The sequence below is a fragment of the Pleurodeles waltl genome, chromosome 11, assembly GCF_031143425.1.
Source record: "Pleurodeles waltl isolate 20211129_DDA chromosome 11, aPleWal1.hap1.20221129, whole genome shotgun sequence".
NCBI classification, from domain to species: domain Eukaryota; kingdom Metazoa; phylum Chordata; class Amphibia; order Caudata; family Salamandridae; genus Pleurodeles; species Pleurodeles waltl.
This window is the reverse complement of record NC_090450.1, coordinates 37,654,380-37,677,264: the sequence shown is the minus strand read 5'-3', so window position 1 is coordinate 37,677,264 and position 22,885 is coordinate 37,654,380. Positions and strand designations below refer to the sequence as shown.

The 22,885-nt window shown below is 49.6% G+C and overlaps 1 protein-coding gene across 8 annotated transcripts in view; it reads right to left on the bottom strand.

Annotated features, from left to right (window-relative positions):
• The window catches only part of EIF4G1 (eukaryotic translation initiation factor 4 gamma 1), a 723,480-nt gene that overhangs the window by 110,003 nt on the left and 590,592 nt on the right, over positions 1–22,885 (bottom strand). For all 8 annotated transcript variants that reach the window (XM_069212975.1, XM_069212971.1, XM_069212974.1 and 5 more), the window contains 3 exons: positions 9,659–9,764; positions 9,124–9,220; positions 8,033–8,334 (listed from right to left, as the gene is read on the bottom strand). In XM_069212975.1, the coding sequence (XP_069069076.1) occupies positions 8,033–8,334; positions 9,124–9,220; positions 9,659–9,764 (505 nt within the window). The remainder of the gene's footprint in view (positions 1–8,032; positions 8,335–9,123; positions 9,221–9,658; positions 9,765–22,885) is intronic.

The window sequence follows — 22,885 nt, the reverse complement described above, 5'->3', positions numbered from 1 at the left end:
GGTTTCCCCGAGGAACCCCCCCCTTGCCTGCCTGCAGCGCTGAAGAGATCCCGAGATCTCTCATAGACTAACATTGCAAACCCGACGCTTGTTTCTACACTGCACCCGGCCGCCCCCGCGCCGCTGAGGGTGAAATTTCTGTGTGGGCTTGTGTCCCCCCCGGTGCCCTACAAAACCCCCCTGGTCTGCCCTCCGAAGACGCGGGTACTTACCTGCAAGCAGACCGGAACCGGGGCACCCCCCTTCTCTCCATTCTAGCCTATGCGTCTTGGGCACCACTTTGAACTCTGCACCTGACCGGCCCTGAGCTGCTGGTGTGGTAATTTTGGGGTTGCTCTGAACCCCCAACGGTGGGCTATCTTGGACCAAGAACTGAACCCTGTAAGTGTCTTACTTACCTGGTAAAACTAACAAAAACTTACCTCCCCCAGGAACTGTGAAAATTGCACTAAGTGTCCACTTTTGAAATAGCTATTTGTGAATAACTTGAAAAGTATACATGCAATTGAAATGATTCAGAGTTCCTAATGTACTTACCTGCAATACCTTTCAAACAAGATATTACATGTTAAATTTGAACCTGTGGTTCTTAAAATAAACTAAGAAAATATATTTTTCTATAACAAAACCTATTGGCTGGATTTGTCTGAGTGTGTGTACCTCATTTATTGTCTATGTGTAGGTACAACAAATGCTTAACACTACTCCTTGGATAAGCCTACTGCTCGACCACACTACCACAAAATAGAGCATTAGTATTATCTCTTTTTACCACTATTTTACCTCTAAGGGGAACCCTTGGACTCTGTGCATGCTATTCCTTACTTTGAAATAGCACATACAGAGCCAACTTCCTACACCTGCTAACCAGGCCCCAGCACCAGTGTTCTTTCCCTAACCTGTACTTTTGTATCCACAATTGGCAGACCCTGGCATCCAGATAAGTCCCTTGTAACTGGTACTCCTAGTACCAAGGGCCCTGATGCCAAGGAAGGTCTCTAAGGGCTGCAGCATGTCTTATGCCACCCTGGAGACCTCTCACTCAGCACAGACACACTGCTTGCCAGCTTGTGTGTGCTAGTGAGGACAAAACGAGTAAGTCGACATGGCACTCCCCTCAGGGTGCCATGCCAGCCTCTCACTGCCTATGCAGTATAGGTAAGACACCCCTCTAGCAGGCCTTACAGCCCTAAGGCAGGGTGCACTATACCATAGGTGAGGGCACCAGTGCATGAGCACTGTGCCCCTACAGTGTCTAAGCAAAACCTTAGACATTGTAAGTGCAGGGTAGCCATAAGAGTATATGGTCTGGGAGTCTGTCAAACACGAACTCCACAGCACCATAATGGCTACACTGAAAACTGGGAAGTTTGGTATCAAACTTCTCAGCACAATAAATGCACACTGATGCCAGTGTACATTTTATTGCAAAATACACCCCAGAGGGCACCTTAGAGGTGCCCCCTGAAACTTAACCGACTGTCTGTGTAGGCTGACTAGTTCCAGCAGCCTGCCACACTAGAGACATGTTGCTGGCCCCATGGGGAGAGTGCCTTTGTCACTCTGAGGCCAGTAACAAAGCCTGCACTGGGTGGAGATGCTAACACCTCCCCCAGGCAGGAGCTGTAACACCTGGCGGTGAGCCTCAAAGGCTCACCCCTTTGTCACAGCCCAGCAGGGCACTCCAGCTTAGTGGAGTTGCCCGCCCCCTCCGGCCACGGCCCCCACTTTTGGCGGCAAGGCTGGAGGGAACAAAGAAAGCAACAAGGAGGAGTCACTGGCCAGTCAGGACAGCCCCAAAGGTGTCCTGAGCTGAGGTGACTAACTTTTAGAAATCCTCCATCTTGCAGATGGAGGATTCCCCCAATAGGGTTAGGATTGTGACCCCCTCCCCTCGGGAGGAGGCACAAAGAGGGTGTACCCACCCTCAGGGCTAGTAGCCATTGGCTACTAACCCCCCAGACCTAAACACGCCCTTAAATTTAGTATTTAAGGGCTACCCTGAACCCTAAAAAATGAGTGTAGGAAGTTGGCTCTGTATGTGCTATTTCAAAGTAAGGAATAGCATGCACAGAGTCCAAGGGTTCCCCTTAGAGGTAAAATAGTGGTAAAAAGAGATAATACTAATGCTCTATTTTGTGGTAGTGTGGTCGAGCAGTAGGCTTATCCAAGGAGTAGTGTTAAGCATTTGTTGTACATACACATAGACAATAAATGAGGTACACACACTCAGAGACAAATCCAGCCAATAGGTTTTGTTATAGAAAAATATCTTTTCTTAGTTTATTTTAAGAACCACAGGTTCAAATTTAACATGTAATATCTTGTTTGAAAGGTATTGCAGGTAAGTACATTAGGAACTTTGAATCATTTCAATTGCATGTATACTTTTCAAGTTATTCACAAATAGCTACTTTAAAAGTGGACACTTAGTGCAATTTTCACAGTTCCTGGGGGAGGTAAGTATTTGTTAGTTTTACCAGGTAAGTAAGACACTTACAGGGTTCAGTTCTTGGTCCAAGGTAGCCCACCGTTGGGGGTTCAGAGCAACCCCAAAGTTACCACACCAGCAGCTCAGGGCCGGTCAGGTGCAGAGTTCAAAGTGGTGCCCAAAACGCATAGGCTTCAATGGAGAGAAGGGGGTGCCCCGGTTCCAGTCTGCCAGCAGGTAAGTACCCGCGTCTTCGGAGGGCAGACCAGGGGGGTTTTGTAGGGCACCGGGGGGGGACACAAGCCCACACAGAAATTTCACCCTCAGCGGCGCGGGGGCGGCCGGGTGCAGTGTTAGAACAAGCGTCGGGTTCGCAATGGAAGTCAATGAGAGATCAAGGGATCTCTTCAGCGCTGCAGGCAGGCAAGGGGGGGCTTCCTCGGGGAAACCTCCACTTGGGCAAGGGAGAGGGACTCCTGGGGGTCACGTCTGCAGTGAAAGTCCGGTCCTTCAGGTCCTGGGGGCTGCGGGTGCAGGGTCTTTTCCAGGCGTCGGGACTTAGGTTTCAGAGAGTCGCGGTCAGGGGAAGCCTCGGGATTCCCTCTGCAGGCGGCGCTGTGGGGGCTCAGGGGGGACAGGTTTTGGTACTCACAGTCGTAGAGTAGTCCGGGGGTCCTCCCTGAGGTGTTGGTTCTCCACCAGCCGAGTCGGGGTCGCCGGGTGCAGTGTTGCAAGTCTCACGCTTCTTGCGGGGAGATTGCAGGGTCTTTAAAGCTGCTCCTTGAAACAAAGTTGCAGTCTTTTTGGAGCAGGTCCGCTGTCCTCGGGAGTTTGTCTTTTTCGAAGCAGGGCAGTCCTCAGAGGATTCAGAGGTCGCTGGTCCCTTGGAAGGCGTCGCTGGAGCAGAGCTCTTTGGAAGGCAGGAGACAGGCCGGTGAGTTTCTGGAGCCAAGGCAGTTGTCGTCTTCTGGTCTTCCTCTGCAGGGGTTTTCAGCTAGGCAGTCGTCCTTGTAGTTTGCAGGAATCTAATTTTCTAGGGTTCAGGGTAGCCCTTAAATACTGAATTTAAGGGCTTGTTTAGGTCTGGGGGGTTAGTAGCCAATGGCTACTAGCCCTGAGGGTGGGTACACCCTCTTTGTGCCTCCTCCCCAGGGGAGGGGGTCACAATCCTAACCCTATTGGGGGAATCCTCCATCTGCAAGATGGAGGATTTCTAAAAGTCAGAGTCACCTCAGCTCAGGACACCTTAGGGGCTGTCCTGACTGGCCAGTGACGACTCCTTGTTTTTCTCATTATTTTCTCTGGCCTTGCCGCCAAAAGTGGGGCCTGGCCGGAGGGGGCGGGCAACTCCACTAGCTGGAGTGTCCTGCTGGGTTGGCACAAAGGAGGTGAGCCTTTGAGGCTCACCGCCAGGTGTGACAATTCCTGCCTGGGGGAGGTGTTAGCATCTCCACCCAGTGCAGGCTTTGTTACTGGCCTCAGAGTGACAAAGGCACTCTCCCCATGGGGCCAGCAACATGTCTCGGTTTGTGGCAGGCTGCTAAAACTAGTCAGCCTACACAGATAGTCGGTTAAGTTTCAGGGGGCGCCTCTAAGGTGCCCTCTGGGGTGTATTTTACAATAAAATGTACACTGGCATCAGTGTGCATTTATTGTGCTGAGAAGTTTGATACCAAACTTCCCAGTTTTCAGTGTAGCCATTATGGTGCTGTGGAGTTCGTGTTTGACAAACTCCCAGACCATATACTCTTATGGCTACCCTGTACTTACAATGTCTAAGGTTTTGTTTAGACACTGTAGGGGTACCATGCTCATGCACTGGTACCCTCACCTATGGTATAGTGCACCCTGCCTTAGGGCTGTAAGGCCTGCTAGAGGGGTGTCTTACCTATACTGCATAGGCAGTGAGAGGCTGGCATGGCACCCTGAGGGGAGTGCCATGTCGACTTACTCGTTTTGTCCTCACTAGCACACACAAGCTGGCAAGCAGTGAGTCTGTGCTGAGTGAGAGGTCTCCAGGGTGGCATAAGACATGCTGCAGCCCTTAGAGACCTTCCTTGGCATCAGGGCCCTTGGTACTAGTAGTACCAGTTACAAGGGACTTATCTGGATGCCAGGGTCTGCCAATTGTGGATACAAAAGTACAGGTTAGGGAAAGAACACTGGTGTTGGGGCCTGGTTAGCAGGCCTCAGCACACTTTCAATTGTAAACATAGCATCAGCAAAGGCAAAAAGTCAGGGGGCAACCATGCCAAGGAGGCATTTCCTTACAATGAGATTCCTGCAAACTACAAGAAGAAGGACTGCCTAGCTGAAAACCCCTGCAGAGGAAGACCAGAAGACGACAACTGCCTTGGCTCCAGAAACTCACCGGCCTGTCTCCTGCCTTCCAAAGAACTCTGCTCCAGCGACGCCTTCCAAGGGACCAGCGACCTCTGAATCCTCTGAGGACTGCCCTGCTTCGAAACAGACAAGAAACTCCCGAGGACAGCGGACCTGCTCCAAAAAGACTGCAACTTTGTTTCGAGGAGCAGCTTTAAAGACCCTGCAATCTCCCCGCAAGAAGCGTGAGACTTGCAACACTGCACCCGGCGACCCCGACTCGGCTGGTGGAGAACCAACACCTCAGGGAGGACCCCCGGACTACTCTACGACTGTGAGTACCAAAACCTGTCCCCCCTGAGCCCCCACAGCGCCGCCTGCAGAGGGAATCCCGAGGCTTCCCCTGACCGCGACTCTCTGAAACCTAAGTCCCGACGCCTGGAAAAGACCCTGCACCCGCAGCCCCCAGGACCTGAAGGACCGGACTTTCACTGGAGAAGTGACCCCCAGGAGTCCCTCTCCCTTGCCCAAGTGGAGGTTACCCCGAGGAAGCCCCCCCTTGCCTGCCTGCAGCGCTGAAGAGATCCCTTGATCTCTCATTGACTAACATTGCGAACCAGACGCTTGTTTCTACACTGCACCCGGCCGCCCCCGCGCTGCTGAGGGTGAAATTTCTGTGTGGGCTTGTGTCCCCCCCGGTGCCCTACAAAACCCCCCTGGTCTGCCCTCCGAAGACGCGGGTACTTACCTGCAAGCAGACCGGAACCGGGGCACCCCCTTCTCTCCATTCTAGCCTATGCGTTTTGGGCACCACTTTGAACTCTGCACCTGACCGGCCCTGAGCTGCTGGTGTGGTGACTTTGGGGTTGCTCTGAACCCCCAACGGTGGGCTACCTTGGACCAAGAACTGAACCCTGTAAGTGTCTTACTTACCTGGTAAAACTAACAAAAACTTACCTCCCCCAGGAACTGTGAAAATTGCACTAAGTGTCCACTTTTAAAGTAGCTATTGGTGAATAACTTGAAAAGTATACATGCAATTGAAATGATTCAAAGTTCCTAATGTACTTACCTGCAATACCTTTCAAACAAGATATTACATGTTAAATTTGAACCTGTGGTTCTTAAAATAAACTAAGAAAAGATATTTTTCTATAACAAAACCTATTGGCTGGATTTGTCTCTGAGTGTGTGTACCTCATTTATTGTCTATGTGTATGTACAACAAATGCTTAACACTACTCCTTGGATAAGCCTACTGCTCGACCACACTACCACAAAATAGAGCATTAGTATTATCTATTTTTACCACTATTTTACCTCTAAGGGGAACCCTTGGACTCTGTGCATGCTATTCCTTACTTTGAAATAGCACATACAGAGCCAACTTCCTACAGAAAGTGACCCCTAAACACTGATCTCAGAATTCCTTCAGGAAGCAGCCCGACCTGTGCTGGGCAGGTTCAGCTCACAATTGCCACTCAGAATATATTTTAAAACGGTGCATGCGTTATTCTTCTGCCTATTCTGTTGGTGCTGACCACCCTGTTAGTAGATTGAGAAATTTCTGATTAAGATTTAAAGGAGGGTGAACCAAAGTCCTGGATCCACTAAGGCATATTAGGTCAGCGGTAGAATGTAATTAACTGAAAGAATTCACACAAGCTGAAAACAGCGAGTGCATCAAGTTACCCATGAAGCTGAAGCTAAACAGCAGGTTTTAGGGGGCGAACAAGAAACTGTGCTGCTTTCTGAATTATAAAGGAGTAGCTTCCAGACCAGTGGTTCCCAACCTTTTGACTCCTGTGGACCCCCACTTTATCATTATTGGAATCCAGGGAAATCCACCCCCCCCAACCTTTGAGTCATTACTGAAAGCCGGGACTTCATCTGTTATTATTTAATTTTCTAAGCAGTCAGGGACCCCCGAAGAGGCCTTGCGGTGCCCCCATGAGTCCCTGGACCAGTTTGGGAACCACTGTTCCAGACCATTCCCAGCATTGTCATTTTCCAAATATTAACTTAATTCTGTCTCGGAAAAAGACGGGTCTATTTAATGAAATGTAACAATTCAGATCACAATACCCTGTCCATCACTTCAAGGCATTTAGTAGGATATGCGGTCTTTCAGTCGTGGGTGTGTTGATTTGGGGTTGGTAAGTGTTCCTAAGTGTGCAAGTGCATTGGTTGCATCTGAAAACCCCAAGGCCAAACAAACGCAGCAGACACTGGCAAAGCTAAAAGGTCTCACCTAAGAGAGCTACTGGCTTTGTTAATATAGTTGAGCAATGTTGTACAGCAGTATTGCTGAAAGTTTTTAAAAAACCAACACATGATGTGGCCAACACAGGTGCGTCCTAGCTTCTTTTTAGGTCCGAGCCTGCGTACCATGCGCTTGCGAGACGTAGTAGTTAGAAAAGGGCTTGGAGCCCCACCCATGTCAGGTAAGGTGTCCTTCATTGGTTCATGGGCTTGCCTTTTAAAATCTGCTTGCTTTCATTAGTGGAAGGCACGCATACGTCAAGCATTTTCAGGTGGTTAGCCCTCCTCAAGCGCAGCGAGCAAGTACTGAAAACATATGAGGCTCGCTGTTTTCCGTCCGGTTTGTGGACTACTTTTTCTCTTTTTACGCAGCGCAATCTCACTTGTTTAGCAGCGGGATCGCGCTAGTTTTTTTCCCATTTAAGGCAATAAAAGTACGGCTGGGTGTTTACAACTGCTAATAGCTCTAACTCGAAAAAGTGCGAGACCCATTGCATTGCAAATGCTTGTTTTAATTGCTGGCTAGAGAGGAAGCATGTGTGCATTTTTGTTTATTTCGGATTGGGAGACAGGAGATAGAGGCTGACAACACAGGGACAGAAGGTTAAAGGCGGAAATAGGAGCAAATACACAGAAACAAAAGGTCTCGTAGATACAGACCATAACAATTCCTAACCTACAGCCACTTTTTCCCACATATCTGATGGGAGGCCTAAATTTTGCAATTTTAGATACTAAACACGTGCACAGGCAACTTACAATGTGAAAACGAAGATATACCTATAACATTTTCTAAGCAACAGGTCACACCAGTACTTTCAAATAGGGTGGTAGATGGAAGGAGTGGACCCCCTTCCAGACCACCACTCTCCTTTCCAATTTCAACAAACTCAGCAAGCTTCAAATACTCTATTATGCACACGTGCATTCCATATTGAGGAAAGTTTCAGGAAAATAATTTTCAAATTCATACGCAGGTCAAAAATGGAGGATGAGATCTGGATGAGCCCGACTTACCAAGTTCCTTACTGCGGTCTCTCTGCTCAGTCATGCTAGCCACCTTCCTCACCGCCTCCTGGGGGATCCGAGCCTCCCGCTCCCTGCTCCGGTCCTCCGTTTCTTTGCTATAGCTCCGTTTCGTGACTGTCGGTCTGTTGCGATCCATCCGGTCTAGCCTCTCCATAGGCTCTGGCCTCTCGAACCGGTCACCCTTTTCACTTCTGTCGAAGCGATCGCTCCGCTCGCTGCCGCGCTCCAGGCGCTCGAACCTGTCGCCACGGTCCCGGTCTTTGTCCAACCTTTCACGACTGGAGCTGTTCCTGTGCATTAGGGGAAACGTTTAAGTGCAGACAGGTGAGATTCCAAAAGGTAGGCATTGACAGTTAATTTTGTATACGACTCGATATGAAGCGTATCAAGTCTTTTGTGAATTCAATAGTGGTTAAAAAATTAAAAAAACGTGCTTTGAACACAATGAGAACTTCCATGACAGCCTCAGTGAGCTTTCAAGCCACGCAGAATGACATAATGCAACATTACATTTCTGGCCGGCGGTTCAGGCAGGGAACCAGTAGAAACAAGGCATTGTGATGGGGGCAACTAAGTTAAGACTGCGGACAAGAGCTGCCGCTTCGTGATTCATCTACCCAGGGTGCTAAAAGTAGAGGGAAAAAAAACCACTGACGGTTCTCAAGGACGAGAAAAGCATTCAGTGAAGAGTTAAGTGCAGCAGAATTCAAAAGAACAATTGTTAATAAGGACTCCGGTTCAGTACAACAGCGTTGTTCATCAAGATTGCTTCAGATCAAGTGAAATGGAAAGTTGAAAAAGCTAATGTTTATTCTTTTTAGTTCTGCAAAAAGCAGTATCTAGATGGCAGACCGATACATTTTTTTTCTAATTTCAAATAAGGCCGTTGGAATTCAAAGCCTTCCTCTACTCCAAGCCTTCTGTCACTTTTCAGGAGACACTAGCAGATCCCAAGACCTCTCAAACGAATCCGCTGTCCATTACAAAATATATACATTCTTTAAACACTGCCTCCTAATGAGGTCTCCATACTCTACAATGTTTCTCATGTTCACATTTGAATGAGTCAAGACACCTACCGCTGAATCACTCTACCAGGATCCCGGTCGGAGGTTGGTTGCTGAAGTGCCGAAAACCTGTTTAAAGTACTTGTTCCAGGACGTCCAGGCTCAGGAGCTAAGCAATTGAAAAAATGATTTCTGAGTTGTGACACTACATGGACAGGACCAGAGCTGTGAAGACACCCCTCTGAGGAAGCCTAGCAAAAGTGCGAACAACCATATACATGACTTACTTCCAGGGTGAAGTGCCACCTCAATGGGAACACTAGTATGTTGAAGGTAACAAATGCTGTACTATTTGTGCAGCAACAAGCAATCACGAATATTAACAAGTCTACAAACGAGGGCCCAAGGTCTTGTGTGGATGGAAATGATTCTTAACTTGAGCCACAGGAAAGAATGCACTAGGGACGGGGCACAAAGTACCGCAATGAGCTTTTCATCATCTCACACCGGCGAATGGGACATCTTTAAGCCAGGCATGCATGCAGGCTTATGCAGGGGGCATTACTCTTTCTTTCTCAAGCTGCATGAGATGGTTCTGAAAGCCTACCTGGTTCTGAAGGCTTAGCTCCGGTGCCCCCACTGCTTCCTTTACCCCAGCTCATCAACCGACCACCTGGTGCAAGCAGCTGACTGCTGTAGTCGATGGCGCCAGGCTGCAAAAAAAGAAATCAAGTCTTTTCAATGGGACTAGTATTAAGATATAATATAGAGTAGATTTCTTAGCTCTTTGGCTGCTGTAGGAAGTTGGCTCTGTATGTGCTATTTCAAAGTAAGGAATAGCATGCACAGAGTCCAAGGGTTCCCCTTAGAGGTAAGATAGTGGTAAAAATAGATAATACTAATGCTCTATTTTGTGGTAGTGTGGTCGAGCAGTAGGCTTATCCAAGGAGTAGTGTTAAGCATTTGTTGTACATACACATAGACAATAAATGAGGTACACACACTCAGAGACAAATCCAGCCAATAGGTTTTTATATAGAAAAATATCTTTTCTTAGTTTATTTTAAGAACCACAGGTTCAAATTTAACATGTAATATCTTGTTCGAAAGGTATTGCAGGTAAGTACTTTAGGAACTTCAAATCATCAAAATTGCATGTATACTTTTCAAGTTATTGACAAATAGCTGTTTTAAAAGTGGACACTTAGTGCAATTTTCACAGTTCCTAGGGGAGGTAAGTATTTGTTAGATTAACCAGGTAAGTAAGACACTTACAGGGCTCAGTTCTTGGTCCAAGGTAGCCCACCGTTGGGGGTTCAGAGCAACCCCAAAGTCACCACACCAGCAGCTCAGGGCCGGTCAGGTGCAGAGTCCAAAGTGGTGCCCAAAACACATAGGCTAGAATGGAGAGAAGGGGGTGCCCCGGTTCCGGTCTGCTTGCAGGTAAGTACCCGCGTCTTCGGAGGGCAGACCAGGGGGGTTTTGTAGGGCACCGGGGGGGACACAAGTCCACACAGAAATTTCACCCTCAGCGGCGCGGGGGCGGCCGGGTGCAGTGTAGAAACAAGCGTCGGGTTCGCAATGTTAGTCTATGAGAGATCTCGGGATCTCTTCAGCGCTGCAGGCAGGCAAGGGGGGGATTCCTCGGGGAAACCTCCACTTGGGCAAGGGAGAGGGACTCCTGGGGGTCACTTCTCCAGTGAAAGTCCGGTCCTTCAGGTCCTGGGGGCTGCGGGTGCAGGGTCTCTCCCAGGCGTCGGGACTTTAGGTTCAAAGAGTCGCGGTCAGGGGAAGCCTCGGGATTCCCTCTGCAGGCGGCGCTGTGGGGGCTCAGGGGGGACAGGTTTTGGTACTCACAGTATCAGAGTAGTCCTGGGGTCCCTCCTGAGGTGTTGGATCGCCACCAGTCGAGTCGGGGTCGCCGGGTGCAGTGTTGCAAGTCTCACGCTTCTTGCGGGGAGCTTGCAGGGATCTTTAAAGTTGCTGGAAACAAAGTTGCAGCTTTTCTTGGAGCAGGTCCGCTGTCCTCGGGAGTTTCTTGTCTTTTCGAAGCAGGGGCAGTCCTCAGAGGATGTCGAGGTCGCTGGTCCCTTCGGAAGGCGTCGCTGGAGCAGGATCTTTGGAAGGCAGGAGACAGGCCGGTGAGTTTCTGGAGCCAAGGCAGTTGTCGTCTTCTGGTCTTCCGCTGCAGGGGTTTTCAGCTGGGCAGTCCTTCTTCTTGTTGCAGGAATCTAATTTTCTAGGGTTCAGGGTAGCCCTTAAATACTAAATTTAAGGGCGTGTTTAGGTCTGGGGGGTTAGTAGCCAATGGCTACTAGCCCTGAGGGTGGGTACACCCTCTTTGTGCCTCCTCCCAAGGGGAGGGGGTCACAATCCTAACCCTATTGGGGGAATCCTCCATCTGCAAGATGGAGGATTTCTAAAAGTTAGAGTCACTTCAGCTCAGGACACCTTAGGGGCTGTCCTGACTGGCCAGTGACTCCTCCTTGTTGCTTTCTTTGTTCCCTCCAGCCTTGCCGCCAAAAGTGGGGGCCGTGGCCGGAGGGGGCGGGCAACTCCACTAAGCTGGAGTGCCCTGCTGGGCTGTGACAAAGGGGTGAGCCTTTGAGGCTCACCGCCAGGTGTCACAGCTCCTGCCTGGGGGAGGTGTTAGCATCTCCACCCAGTGCAGGCTTTGTTACTGGCCTCAGAGTGACAAAGGCACTCTCCCCATGGGGCCAGCAACATGTCTCTAGTGTGGCAGGCTGCTGGAACCAGTCAGCCTACACAGATAGTTGGTTAAGTTTCAGGGGGCACCTCTAAGGTGCCCTCTGTGGTGTATTTTACAATAAAATGTACACTGGCATCAGTGTGCATTTATTGTGCTGAGAAGTTTGATACCAAACTTCCCAGTTTTCAGTGTAGCCATTATGGTGCTGTGGAGTTCGTGTAAAACAGACTCCCAGACCATATACTCTTATGGCTACCCTGCACTTACAATGTCTAAGGTTTTGTGTAGACACTGTAGGGGCACAGTGCTCATGCACTGGTACCCTCACCTATGGTATAGTGCACCCTGCCTTAGGGCTGTAAGGCCTGCTAGAGGGGTGTCTTACCTATACTGCATAGGCAGTGAGAGGCTGGCATGGCACCCTGAGGGGAGTGCCATGTCGACTTACTCATTTTGTTCTCACTAGCACACACAGGCTTGTAAGCAGTGTGTCTGTGCTGAGTGAGGGGTCTCTAGGGTGGCATAAGACATGCTGCAGCCCTTAGAGACCTTTCTTGGCATCAGGGCCCTTGGTACTAGAAGTACCAGTTACAAGGGACTTATCTGAATGCCAGGGTGTGCCAATTGTGGATACAATGGTACATTTTAGGTGAAGGAACACTGGTGCTGGGGCCTGGTTAGCAGGGTCCCAGCACACTTCTCAGTCAAGTCAGCATCAGTATCAGGCAAAAAGTGGGGGGTAACTGCAACAGGGAGCCATTTCTTTACACAAGCCCCCCCCAGCCCACAGGCCAGGAGACTCAGCCCAAGCTGGGAGAGTCTTCCTAGTCTGTCAGGCGAGGAAGAGTAGGAGAAATAGGCTGGTTAGTTGCAGGGCCTACTCTGCCTTACATCCTTCTGTTCAGGTCATTCCCTTTGGGGAACTGACCCACTTCCACAGTGATAGGACCTAGTCTGAATTGCCTCTTGTCTGCCTCTTCAATGTCTCCACCCATTCTTTCTATTTTGGTCTTAGAGGTATCCACCTCTGCTAACCTTATCTTGGCCAGGGTTACCCCTAGCTTACCCAGAGAGGTTACCCAGAGCTGGAGTAACCCCACCATGACTAATAGGGTCAGGGGGCCTAACTTGCTATTTGGCATGGGGTCAGACCACCATGCTAAGGATAGTGCAGCCATAAAGGCTAACACCCAGCAGAGGCCACTGACAGCTGTCAGTGCCCAGAACCACACCTTTAGCTCTTCACCTAAAAGGGAAGGGGCTAAGTTACAGGCCTCTTTGGGTTCAGGTTGCCTGTCTGCTGTATTAGAGTGGGGGGTTACCACATCTTGTAGTAAACACCCTTCTTCCACTCTTTCTTCTGTTAGCTGAGGAGCCACCCACTCAGGTTTAACAGTTGCCTGACTAGCCAGGACTTCTTGTGGGTCAGGTTGGACTTTATCAGGGCCATTTTTGGAGTTCTCCCCTACTGGAGCAGAATCTCCTTGGCTTGCTGTAACCTTGGCTAAAGGTTGTCCACCCTTCCTACTCTGTTTTCTTTTCTTCTTCTTCTGGGGCCTGCTTGCATTTACTGCAGAGGCAGGACTTCCAGAATCCTTGGGAGAGGACTGGCACTGGACCAGTTCCCCTCTTGGGCTCTGACTAACCTCTGGGTAGTCATTTCCAAGGAGACAATCAAGGGGAAGGTCGGTACTGACTACTACCCTTCTCCAGCTAAGAGTGCCACCCACTTCTATGGGCACTAAAGCCACAGGCCTCTTAGTGACCCTGTCTAGGCTAACTCTTACCCTGGCAGTCTCACCTGGGATGTACTGGTTCGAGAGCACCAGCCTGTCATGCACAATAGTGTGACTGGCACAAGTGTCTCTCAGGGCAGTGGTTGGGATTCCATTCACCAGTAGGTGGTGGAAGTGTCTACTTCCCTCTGGAATCTCCAACTCACCTGTTGGGCCCTGTTTCCAGTTGAAGGCTATGAAGACCTCCTCATCTGAGGAGTCATCTCCCATGGCTACACTGGTTACCCCTGGAATTTTGTTCTGGGGTTTGTTTTTGGGACAGGAAGTGTCCTTGGTGTGGTGCCCAGACTGTTTACAGTTGTGGCACCATGCCTTAGTGGCATCCCAGTTCTTACCCTGGTACCCACCTTTGTTTTGGGTTGTGTCTTGGGGCCCACCCACCTGTTCTGGTTTTTGGGGGCCTACAGAGGACTCTTTTTCTTTGTTTCTAGTGTCACCCACTTTCTCCTGGGGAGTTTTTGTAACCCCTTTCTTTTGGTCACCCCCAGTGGAAGTTTTGGTTACCCTAGTCTTGACCCAGTGGTCTGCCTTCTTTCCCAATTCTTGGGGAGAAATTGGACCTAGGTCTACCAGATACTGATGCAACTTTTCATTGAAGCAGTTACTTAAAATGTGTTCTTTCATAAACAAATTATAAAGCCCAACATAGTCACACACTTCATTTCCAGTTAGCCAACCATCTAGTGTTTTTACTGAGTAGTCTACAAAATCAACCCAGGTCTGGCTCGAGGATTTTTGAGCCCCCCTGAATCTAATTCTATACTCCTCAGTGGAGAATCCAAAGCCCTCAATCAGGGTACCCTTCATGAGGTCATAAGATTCTGCATCTTTTCCAGAGAGTGTGAGGAGTCTATCCCTACACTTTCCAGTGAACATTTCCCAAAGGAGAGCACCCCAGTGAGATCTGTTTACCTTTCTGGTTACACAAGCCCTCTCAAAAGCTGTGAACCATTTGGTGATGTCATCACCATCTTCATATTTTGTTACAATCCCTTTGGGGATTTTTAGGATGTCAGGAGAATCTCTGACCCTATTTAAGTTGCTGCCACCATCGATGGGACCTAGGCCCATCTCTTTTCTTTCCCTTTCTATGGCTAGGAGCTGCTTTTCCAAAGCCAATCTTTTGACCATCCTGGCTAACAGGGGGTCATCTTCACTGGAGTTATCCTCAGTGATTTCAGAGGTGTTGGTCTCTCCTGTGAGGGAACCAGCATCTCTGACTATTATTTTTGGAGTCAGGGTTTGAGGGACCCTGTTCTCCCTAGATAGGACTGGTAGGGGGGAATTTTCCTCCAAGTCACTATCCTCTTCCTCTGAGTTGCCACCCTCAGAGGGGTTGGCCTTTTCAAACTCTGCCAAAAGCTCCTGGAGCTGTATTTTGGTAGGTTTGGGGCCCATTGTTATTTTCTTTATTTTACAGAGTGACCTTAGCTCCCTCATCTTAAGATGGAGGTAAGGTGTGGTGTCGAGTTCCACCACAGTCACATCTGTGCTAGACATTTTGCTTCTAAAAGTTGGAATACTTTTTAAGAATCTACAACTGGTTCTAGAATCTAATTCAAACTTTTACAAACTTTTAAACTCTAAAAGAAATGCTAAACAGGATCTAACACAAGGCCCTAGCAGGTCTTAAGAATTTAGAAAACTTTTCAAATTGCAAAAAATCAATTTCTAATGACAATTTTGGAATTTGTCGTGTGATCAGGTATTGGCTGAGTAGTCCAGCAAATGCAAAGTCTTGTACCCCACCGCTGATCCACCAATGTAGGAAGTTGGCTCTGTATGTGCTATTTCAAAGTAAGGAATAGCATGCACAGAGTCCAAGGGTTCCCCTTAGAGGTAAGATAGTGGTAAAAATAGATAATACTAATGCTCTATTTTGTGGTAGTGTGGTCGAGCAGTAGGCTTATCCAAGGAGTAGTGTTAAGCATTTGTTGTACATACACATAGACAATAAATGAGGTACACACACTCAGAGACAAATCCAGCCAATAGGTTTTTATATAGAAAAATATCTTTTCTTAGTTTATTTTAAGAACCACAGGTTCAAATTTAACATGTAATATCTTGTTCGAAAGGTATTGCAGGTAAGTACTTTAGGAACTTTAAATCATAAAAATTGCATGTATACTTTTCAAGTTATTGACAAATAGCTGTTTTAAAAGTGGACACTTAGTGCAATTTTCACAGTTCCTAGGGGAGGTAAGTATTTGTTAGATTAACCAGGTAAGTAAGACACTTACAGGGCTCAGTTCTTGGTCCAAGGTAGCCCACCGTTGGGGGTTCAGAGCAACCCCAAAGTCACCACACCAGCAGCTCAGGGCCGGTCAGGTGCAGAGTCCAAAGTGGTGCCCAAAACACATAGGCTAGAATGGAGAGAAGGGGGTGCCCCGGTTCCGGTCTGCTTGCAGGTAAGTACCCGCGTCTTCGGAGGGCAGACCAGGGGGGTTTTGTAGGGCACCGGGGGGGACACAAGTCCACACAGAAATTTCACCCTCAGCGGCGCGGGGGCGGCCGGGTGCAGTGTAGAAACAAGCGTCGGGTTCGCAATGTTAGTCTATGAGAGATCTCGGGATCTCTTCAGCGCTGCAGGCAGGCAAGGGGGGGATTCCTCGGGGAAACCTCCACTTGGGCAAGGGAGAGGGACTCCTGGGGGTCACTTCTCCAGTGAAAGTCCGGTCCTTCAGGTCCTGGGGGCTGCGGGTGCAGGGTCTCTCCCAGGCGTCGGGACTTTAGGTTCAAAGAGTCGCGGTCAGGGGAAGCCTCGGGATTCCCTCTGCAGGCGGCGCTGTGGGGGCTCAGGGGGGACAGGTTTTGGTACTCACAGTATCAGAGTAGTCCTGGGGTCCCTCCTGAGGTGTTGGATCGCCACCAGTCGAGTCGGGGTCGCCGGGTGCAGTGTTGCAAGTCTCACGCTTCTTGCGGGGAGCTTGCAGGGATCTTTAAAGTTGCTGGAAACAAAGTTGCAGCTTTTCTTGGAGCAGGTCCGCTGTCCTCGGGAGTTTCTTGTCTTTTCGAAGCAGGGGCAGTCCTCAGAGGATGTCGAGGTCGCTGGTCCCTTCGGAAGGCGTCGCTGGAGCAGGATCTTTGGAAGGCAGGAGACAGGCCGGTGAGTTTCTGGAGCCAAGGCAGTTGTCGTCTTCTGGTCTTCCGCTGCAGGGGTTTTCAGCTGGGCAGTCCTTCTTCTTGTTGCAGGAATCTAATTTTCTAGGGTTCAGGGTAGCCCTTAAATACTAAATTTAAGGGCGTGTTTAGGTCTGGGGGGTTAGTAGCCAATGGCTACTAGCCCTGAGGGTGGGTACACCCTCTTTGTGCCTCCTCCCAAGGGGAGGGGGTCACAATCCTAACCCTATTGGGGGAATCCTCCATCTGCAAGATGGAGGATTTCTAAAAGTTAGAGTCACTTCAGCTCAGGACACCTTAGGGGCTGTCCTGACTGGCCAGTGACTCCTCCTTGTTGCTTTCTTTGTTCCCTCCAGCCTTGCCGCCAAAAGTGGGGGCCGTGGCCGGAGGGGGCGGGCAACTCCACTAAGCTGGAGTGCCCTGCTGGGCTGTGACAAAGGGGTGAGCCTTTGAGGCTCACCGCCAGGTGTCACAGCTCCTGCCTGGGGGAGGTGTTAGCATCTCCACCCAGTGCAGGCTTTGTTACTGGCCTCAGAGTGACAAAGGCACTCTCCCCATGGGGCCAGCAACATGTCTCTAGTGTGGCAGGCTGCTGGAACCAGTCAGCCTACACAGATAGTTGGTTAAGTTTCAGGGGGCACCTCTAAGGTGCCCTCTGTGGTGTATTTTACAATAAAATGTACACTGGCATCAGTGTGCATTTATTGTGCTGAGAAGTTTGATACCAAACTTCCCAGTTTTCAGTGTAGCCATTATGGTGCTGTGGAGTTCGTGTAAAACAGACTCCCAGACCATATACTCTTATGGCTACCCTGCACTTACAATGTCTAAGGTTTTGTGTAGACACTGTAGGGGCACAGTGCTCATGCACTGGTACCCTCACCTATGGTATAGTGCACCCTGCCTTAGGGCTGTAAGGCCTGCTAGAGGGGTGTCTTACCTATACTGCATAGGCAGTGAGAGGCTGGCATGGCACCCTGAGGGGAGTGCCATGTCGACTTACTCATTTTGTTCTCACTAGCACACACAGGCTTGTAAGCAGTGTGTCTGTGCTGAGTGAGGGGTCTCTAGGGTGGCATAAGACATGCTGCAGCCCTTAGAGACCTTTCTTGGCATCAGGGCCCTTGGTACTAGAAGTACCAGTTACAAGGGACTTATCTGAATGCCAGGGTGTGCCAATTGTGGATACAATGGTACATTTTAGGTGAAGGAACACTGGTGCTGGGGCCTGGTTAGCAGGGTCCCAGCACACTTCTCAGTCAAGTCAGCATCAGTATCAGGCAAAAAGTGGGGGGTAACTGCAACAGGGAGCCATTTCTTTACAGCTGCATATTGCCATTCAATGTAAAGAGAAAACGAATTAGTGCAATAGCTCACTTAAAGATTTACAGGCTGTGCATTATCCTCCATCTTCTGGTTTCCTCTGAGATGGTCTTAGAAGGAAAATCTTACTTACACAGTATGAATCGGTTTGTGGCATGCAGTGCTGTAGATGTACGTTGTAAGGAAATGCCTCCTTGGCATGGTTACCCCCTGACTTTTTGCCTTTGCTGATGCTATGTTTTGAATTGAAAGTGTGCTGAGGCCTGCTAACCACGCCCCAGCACCAGTGTTCTTTCCCTAACCTGTACTTTTGTATCCACAATTGGCACACCCTGGCATCCAGGTAAGTCCCTTGTAACTGGTACCTCTGGTACCAAGGGCCCTGATGCCAGGGAAGGTCTCTAAGGGCTGCAGCATGTATTATGCCACCCTGGAGACCCCTCACTCAGCACAGACACTGCTTACCAGCTTGTGTGTGCTAGTGAGAACAAAATGAGTAAGTCGACATGGCACTCCCCTCAGGGTGCCATGCCAGTCTCTCACTGCCTATGCAGTATAGGTAAGACACCCCTCTAGCAGGCCTTCCAGCCTTAAGGCAAGGTGCACTATACCATAGGTGAGGGCACCAGTGCATGAGCACTGTGCCCCTACAGTGTCTAAGCCAAACCTTAGACATTGTAAGTGCAGGGTAGCCATAAGAGTATATGGTCTGGGAGTCTGTCAAACACGAACTCCACAGCACCATAATGGCTACACTGAAAACTGGGAAGTTTGGTGTAGGAAGTTGGCTCTGTATGTACTATTTCAAAGTAAGGAATAGCATGCACAGAGTCCAAGGGTTCCCCTTAGAGGTAAAATAGTGGTAAAAATAGATAATACTAATGCTCTATTTTGTGGTAGTGTGGTCGAGCAGTAGGCTTATCCAAGGAGTAGTGTTAAGCATTTGTTGTACATACACATAGACAATAAATGAGGTACACACACTCAGAGACAAATCCAGCCAATAGGTTTTGTTATAAAAAAATATCTTTTCTTAGTTTATTTTAAGAACCACAGGTTCAAATTCTACATGTAATATCTCATTTGAAAGGTATTGCAGGTAAGTACTTTAGGAACTTTAAATCATAAAAATTGCATGTATACTTTACAAGTTATTGACAAATAGCTGTTTTAAAAGTGGGCACTTAGTGCAATTTTCACAGTTCCTAGGGGAGGTAAGTATTTGTTAGGTTAACCAGGTAAGTAGGACACTTACAGGGCTTAGTTCTTGGTCCAAGGTAGCCCACCGTTGGGGGTTCAGAGCAACCCCAAAGTCACCACACCAGCAGCTCAGGGCCGGTCAGGTGCAGAGTTCAAAGTGGTGCCCAAAACGCATAGGCTAGAATGGAGAGAAGGGGGTGCCCCGGTTCCGGTCTGCTTGCAGGTAAGTACCCGCGTCTTCGGAGGGCAGACCAGGGGGGTTTTGTAGGGCACCGGGGGGGACACAAGTCCACACAGAAATTTCACCCTCAGCAGCGCGGGGGCGGCCGGGTGCAGTGTAGAAACAAGCGTTGGGTTTTCAATGTTAGTCTATGAGAGATCTCGGGATCTCTTCAGCGCTGCAGGCAGGCAAGGGGGGGGTTCCTCGGGGAAACCTCCACTTGGGCAAGGGAGAGGGACTCCTGGGGGTCACTTCTCCAGTGAAAGTCCGGTCCTTCAGGTCCTGGGGGCTGCGGGTGCAGGGTCTCTCCCAGGTGTCGGGACTTTAGGTTCAAAGAGTCGCGGTCAGGGGAAGCCTCGGGATTCCCTCTGCAGGCGGCGCTGTGGGGGCTCAGGGGGGACAGGTTTTGGTACTCACAGTATCAGAGTAGTCCTGGGGTCCCTCCTGAGGTGTTGGATCGCCACCAGCCGAGTCGGGGTCGCCGGGTGCAGTGTTGCAAGTCTCACGCTTCTTGCGGGGAGCTTGCAGGGTTCTTTAAAGCTGCTGGAAACACAGTTGCAGCTTTTCTTGGAGCAGGTCCGCTGTCCTCGGGAGTTTCTTGTCTTTTCGAAGCAGGGGCAGTCCTCAGAGGATGTCGAGGTCGCTGGTCCCTGTGGAAGGCGTCGCTGGAGCAGGATCTTTGGAAGGCAGGAGACAGGCCGGTGAGTTTCTGGAGCCAAGGCAGTTGTCGTCTTCTGGTCTTCCTCTGCAGGGGTTTTCAGCTAGGCAGTCCTTCTTCTTGTAGTTGCAGGAATCTAATTTTCTAGGGTTCAGGGTAGCCCTTAAATACTAAATTTAAGGGCGTGTTTAGGTCTGGGGGGTTAGTAGCCAATGGCTACTAGCCCTGAGGGTGGGTACACCCTCTTTGTGCCTCCTCCCAAGGGGAGGGGGTCACAATCCTAACCCTATTGGGGGAATCCTCCATCTGCAAGATGGAGGATTTCTAAAAGTCAGAGTCACCTCAGCTCAGGACACCTTAGGGGCTGTCCTGACTGGCCAGTGACTCCTCCTTGTTTTTCTCATTATTTTCTCCAGCCTTGCCGCCAAAAGTGGGGCCTGGCCGGAGGGGGCGGGCAACTCCACTAGCTGGAGTGTCCTGCTGGGTTGGCACAAAGGAGGTGAGCCTTTGAGGCTCACCGCCAGGTGTGACAATTCCTGCCTGAGGGAGGTGTTAGCATCTCCACCCAGTGCAGGCTTTGTTACTGGCCTCAGAGTGACAAAGGCACTCTCCCCATGGGGCCAGCAACATGTCTCGGTTTGTGGCAGGCTGCTAAAACTAGTCAGCCTACACAGATAGTCGGTTAAGTTTCAGGGGGCACCTCTAAGGTGCCCTCTGGGGTGTATTTTACAATAAAATGTACACTGGCATCAGTGGGCATTTATTGTGCTGAGAAGTTTGATACCAAACTTCCCAGTTTTCAGTGTAGCCATTATGGTGCTGTGGAGTTCGTGTTTGACAAACTCCCAGACCATATACTCTTATGGCTACCCTGCACTTACAATGTCTAAGGTTTTGTTTAGACACTGTAGGGGTACCATGCTCATGCACTGGTACCCTCACCTATGGTATAGTGCACCCTGCCTTAGGGCTGTAAGGCCTGCTAGAGGGGTGTCTTACCTATACTGCATAGGCAGTGAGAGGCTGGCATGGCACCCTGAGGGGAGTGCCATGTCGACTTACTCGTTTTGTCCTCACTAGCACACACAAGCTGGCAAGCAGTGTGTCTGTGCTGAGTGAGAGGTCTCCAGGGTGGCATAAGACATGCTGCAGCCCTTAGAGACCTTCCTTGGCATCAGGGCCCTTGGTACTAGAAGTACCAGTTACAAGGGACTTATCTGGATGCCAGGGTCTGCCAATTGTGGATACAAAAGTACCGGTTAGGGAAAGAACACTGGTGCTGGGGCCTGGTTAGCAGGCCTCAGCACACTTTCAATTGTAAACATAGCATCAGCAAAGGCAAAAAGTCAGGGGGCAACCATGCCAAGGAGGCATTTCCTTACATTTGGTATCAAACTTCTCAGCACAATAAATGCACACTGATGCCAGTGTACATTTTATTGTGAAACACACCCCAGAGGGCACCTTAGAGGTGCCCCTGAAACCTAAACTGACTATCTGTGTAGGCTGACTGGTTCCAGCAGCCTGCCACACTAGAGACATGTTGCTGGCCCCATGGGGAGAGTGCCTTTGTCACTCTGAGGCCAGTAACAAAGCCTGCACTGGGTGGAGATGCTAACACCTCCCCCAGGCAGGAGCTGTCACACCTGGCGGTGAGCCTCAAAGGCTCACCCCTTTGTCACAGCACTGCAGGACACTCCAGCTAGTGGAGTTGCCCGCCCCCTCTGGCCACGGCCCCCACTTTTGGCGGCAAGGCCGGAGGAAACAAAGAAAACAACAAGGAGGAGTCACTGGCCAGTCAGGACAGCCCCTAAGGTGTCCTGAGCTGAAGTGACTAACTTTTAGAAATCCTCCATCTTGCAGATGGAGGATTCCCCCAATAGGATTAGGGATGTGACCCCCCTCCCCTTGGGAGGAGGCACAAAGAGGGTGTACCCACCCTCAGGGCTAGTAGCCATTGGCTACTAACCCCCCAGACCTAAACACGCCCTTAAATGAAAATGTCACTTACCCAGTGTACATCTGTTTGTGGCATCAGTCGCAGTAGATTCGCATGTTTTGCAATAGCTCGCCATCTGGTGTTGGGCCGGAGTGTTACAAGTTGTTTTTCTTCGAAGAAGTCTTTCGAGTCACGGGACCGAGTGACTCCTCCTTTTGTCTCCATTGCGCATGGGCGTCGACTCCATCTTCGATTGTTTTTCCCCGCAGAGGGTGAGGTAGGAGTTGAATTGTAGTAATAGTGCCCATGCAATGGAGTGACTAAGTATGCACCTATTTAAGGTTGAGATGATACATATATAAATAATTGAAGGTAACTTCCAAACTGCTACAGGCTCCCGGGGAGGCGGGTGGGCACATGCGAATCTACTGCGACTGATGCCACGAACAGATGTACACTGGGTAAGTGACATTTTCAGTTCGATGGCATCTGTCGCTGTAGATACGCATGTTTTGCATAGACTAGTAAGCAGTTATCTCCCCAAAAGCGGTGGATCAGCCTGTAGGAGTGGAAGTAGTCTGAAATAATGTTCTTAATACGGCTTGACCTACTGTGGCTTGTTGTGCGGATAACACGTCTACACAGTAGTGCTTGGTGAATGTGTGAGGCGTAGACCATGTGGCTGCCTTACATATTTCTTGCATTGGGATGTTTCCTAGAAAGGCCATGGTAGCACCTTTCTTTCTGGTTGAGTGTGCCCTTGGTGTAATGGGCAGCTGTCGTTTAGCTTTAAGGTAGCAGATTTGGATGCATTTAACTATCCATCTGGCTATACCTTGTTTTGATATTGGGTTTCCTGCATGAG